The sequence below is a fragment of the Lasioglossum baleicum genome, unplaced genomic scaffold, assembly GCF_051020765.1.
Source record: "Lasioglossum baleicum unplaced genomic scaffold, iyLasBale1 scaffold0107, whole genome shotgun sequence".
Lineage (NCBI taxonomy): Eukaryota > Metazoa > Arthropoda > Insecta > Hymenoptera > Halictidae > Lasioglossum > Lasioglossum baleicum.
The window spans coordinates 42,796-46,797 of record NW_027469167.1 but is presented as its reverse complement, the minus strand read 5'-3'; the positions used below and the strand labels follow the sequence as shown (position 1 = coordinate 46,797).

Here is a 4,002-nt window from a genome sequence, read left to right as displayed (position 1 = left end):
GCGGCCTTGGACGTCCTCGCCCCGGCTTTCATACAGATGATAAACTCCTGTATGAGCCGGGGAACCTTCCCCCAGGTATGGAAAACCGCCAGGCTTGTCCTCCTCCATAAGGCGGGAAAGCCCGCAGATGTTCCCTCTGCGTACCGGCCCTTGTGTCTCCTCGACGAGGCGGGCAAGATCTACGAAAAGATCATTGCCGACCGCCTCGTCGAGCACCTGTCCAACCATGGTGGTCCCGATCTGAGCGACAGCCAGTTCGGCTTCCGGAGGGGGCGCTCGACGGTCGATGCCGTCGGTCGTCTCGCCTCCCTCCGGAGGGATGCTGTCGCTCAGGGCAGGGTGTTGTTGGCGGTGAGTCTCGACATCACCAACGCCTTCAACACCCTGCCATGGGATGAGGTAGTGAGGGCTCTGGAGTATTACCAGGTGCCCTCCTACCTCAAGGAGATCATCCGGGACTACCTGAGTGACAGGTGGTTCGAGTACCCGGGCCGGGACGGCAATATCCAGAGGGAACAGATGCACCGCGGAGTGCCACAGGGGTCGATTCTCGGACCGCTCCTGTGGCTACTCGCTTATGACGCGGTGCTGCGGGCAAACCTTCCCCTCGGCGTCCACCTGATCTGCTATGCAGATGATACATTGGTGGTCGTCGAGGGGTGGACGTGGAGGAGGACGCTGAGCCTGGCGCAAGCAGCGGTGGGCTGCGTCGTCGGTGGGATCCGGAGATTGGGGCTGGAGATTTCTGCAGGCAAAACCGAGGCAATGTGGTTACACGCATTGCCTCGGAGCCAGCAGCCACCCCAACTCTGGATCCGGGTAGGTGAAGCCTCTGTCGAGGTGAAAGGCGAGATGAGTTATCTCGGCCTGACCCTCGACAGCCGCTGGTGCTTCGAAGAGCACTTCGACCTGATGGCCCCCCGAGTCGATGGGGTGGCAGCCGCCATGGGACGGCTGTTGCCCAATATCGGGGGGCCCGATGACAGGATTCGTCGCCTCTACTCGGGGGTGGTGCAGAGTAAGTTCCTGTACGGAGCCCCGTGTGGTCCGAAGAGTTAATGGCCAGCCAGGCCAACATGCGCCACGCATGGCGCGTGCAGCGTCGGCTGGCCATTCGGACCATACGGGGATATCGCACCATCTCCGGGGAGGCGGCGTGCCTCCTCGCGGGGATGACTCCCCTTCATCTCATGGCGGTGGAGCGGGCAACCACTTACCAGATTGCCTGCTCCATCCGCCGTGGGGAGTTATCCCCCGAGGGGGAGGAGGTCGAAGTGCTGAGGCACCAGGCCCGGCGGGACACGCTGGTTCGATGGCGGGAGGAGATTGCCTCCGCCAATTCGGACCGGCCTATTGTCCGGGCGCTCCTGCCCGTTCTAGAGGAATGGGTAAGGAGCCGGGTTAGGCTCACCTACCACACGACACAGATGCTCTCCGGGCACGGATGCTTCGGGCAGTATCTGTGTCGTATCGGGAAGGAACCGACGGCGCAGTGTCACCACTGCGGGGAGGCCCAGGACTCTGCGCGGCATACGCTGGAGGAATGTCCAGCGTGGTCGGCGCCGCGCAGAGACCTAAGGGGCGTTTTGGGAATGGACCTCTCGTTGCCGGTCGTGGTCGACCACATGATCGGCAGCGAGAGGTCAAGAGCAGCGTTCGCCTCCTTCTGCGAGATTGTAATCACGCAGAAGGAGGCAGCGGAGAGGGAGAGGGAGGCCGACCCCCTCTCCGCCAGGAGGCTGGCCTCGACGGGGCGATCCCGCCGAGGCCGTCGGCGCCCTGCTAGGGGCCGCTGACGTACCGACGGCGGTGGAACTACATAGTACTCCACCGCCGCCAAGGGGGGCTGCCTTTAGGCGCCCCCGGGGTGGGCAGGTCGCGGGGGGTGAGGAGGAGCACTAATCCCCTCCCCCCCACCACAAGAGGCGGCCTGCCGGTCGATCCCCCCGTTTTATTTATTTTACTATCCACCCCTTGATTTGCCCTCCCCCTTTTGTGTTTGTTTTATTTATTTAATTTTATTTATTTAACTTTATTTATTTTATTTTTATTTATTTATATAAGTTTTTATTTATTTATTTAATATACGGGGGTCGACCAGGGGGGTGGGACAGGGGGAGGGGACAGACGCGAGCCGGAACTCGCCTCTGTCCCCTCCTTGTCGCGTGCAGAGACCTCCCTCCTCGGCCGGGCGGGAACCCTTCGGGTTCTCTTCCCCGAGCGAGGACGGGGGTCTCCGGGGGTCGCGGGTGTCTCGAGCTGGGGCTCGGGGCACCCAGCCGAGCGACCCCAGGGATGGGGGACACCGTGTGGGTAACCCGCACGGGGTCCAAATAGTGTAGGTTTTGATTGGGGGGAGCTTCACTCCCCCCCGGGATTGGGGCTTTAAGCCGGGGCTGGAGGTGGTCGGTCGCATTCGTTTTCGAGATCCCGACCACCTCCAATCTAGCTCAGGGAGGTCACCGTAGGTTTTTTAGTGGGTAGGCCTGGTCCCTTCTGGACGGGTAGCCCCACATAACCCCGTCTCTCCCCCAGGAGGGCGGGGTACGCGTAAAGCGTTTTTCCTACGTTAAAAAAAAAAAAAAAAAAAAAAAAAAAAGGTTAGGTTAGGTTGGATTCGGCTAGGAGTAGTTTTCGAATGCAGACAAGCAGAGTTTTCTATAGGATCTAGTTTTCGGTTATCGAGACGTGTTCTGTAGTGGAATTCTGTGTTTTTCTCTTTCTTTTACGAGATAGTGGTAATAATTAGTTAATAATAATAATTAGCGAATAGTTGAAGGTGAGAGTTAGTGACGCGCGGGCGCAGGGAGCCCAGTGCCCAGAACGAACAGGAGGTGACTCGCGTGTTTATAGGAAAGGTTTATAGGATAGGTTTATAGTTTATAGGATAGATATAAAAATTGATCCCTAGAAGGGCGAGAGTTTTTGGGAAAAAATAAAAGTTAGGAAGGAAGAGGGGCTCACGAGGAGTTCCGAACACCTCGAAAACCCTAATTCCGTGCAATATTAAGGGCGCTGTGAGTGTTCAAAGGTGCATACACCGGACTAACGAGTGCGAGAGAGACAGACATATAGTGATTATACGAGTGCGAAAAGGATAGCGATAGGAATATACGATTTCTATTACGAATACATGCCAGAGAGAGAAACGGTATAGAGAAGGATAATCATGATGGGCACCCTTAAGGCTGCCCATCAGTAGTGCGTTAGAAAGAGAGCCACGAGTTTATTGAGCTATCCTTGTCGCACCCGCTGGTAGTTTTCGGTTTCTGATAGAAAAAAGGCATAAATCGACCGATTTTGAGAAATTAAATTAGCAGGCGCATCGTAGGGGGACCCTCTCGAGGGCCCCACAGCGGCAAATTTTTTGTGGAGGTGATAGTTTTTCGAATAAGAGGGTTTTTCGTGCAGTTTCAATATACAGAGACCATACCGTACAGAGGAAACCGAGTAAATTTATAAAAATTTAGGAAACAAATCGAGCAGTGGTCTCGGAGGGTTTCTTGGGGTTGCAAAAATTCATATTTTTTTTATAAATTTTTTTGAGAATCTCAGAAAAAGTTTCTGAATCGAGCCACGTGCTCGATTTTCAAATTTTGTTCCGAACCCCCCCGAGTGGGTAGTCGTTTGAAAGAGCGAGAAAAGTTGGATACAACCAGCTTATAAAAAAAATAGGTTAATATAGCGATTTAAGGGAAAAAAACGAAAAAGTGCGTGCGAGTAGAAATTAATATTGTAAATAGCGGTTAGGATTAGATTGTAAGGCAGAGAGAGCTACACGTGAGAAATCTAGTGAAAAAATTTTTTATTTTTGATTTGTGATAAGGAGAGTTACAATTTTTGGAACAATAAACATGGGTAACGTCTCGAAAGGAAATTTTACAGAGTAATTTAATCATTAATACCTTGAACCTGAAAATAAAAAAGAGAAATTATTAGAAATAAGTAGTAAAATAGAAAGTACTTACCAGTAGCGTGTTTACCCCAACGGAAGGAGGGGAC

The 4,002-nt window shown here is 53.4% G+C and overlaps 1 protein-coding gene across 1 annotated transcript; it reads left to right on the top strand.

Annotated features, from left to right (window-relative positions):
* Window positions 1-1,058: 1,058 nt before the first annotated feature.
* LOC143219939 (uncharacterized) lies at window positions 1,059-3,049 on the top strand. The gene is made up of 2 exons (XM_076445726.1): window positions 1,059-1,388; window positions 3,032-3,049. The coding sequence occupies exons 1-2, from the start codon at window positions 1,059-1,061 to the stop codon at window positions 3,047-3,049; spliced, it is 348 nt and encodes a 115-aa protein (XP_076301841.1).
* Window positions 3,050-4,002: the final 953 nt, after the last annotated feature.

Excerpts from the sequence above, each read along its gene's own strand:
- LOC143219939 (XM_076445726.1), top strand. The coding sequence starts at position 1,059 with ATGGCCAGCCAGGCCAACATGCGCCACGCATGGCGCGTGCAGCGTCGG.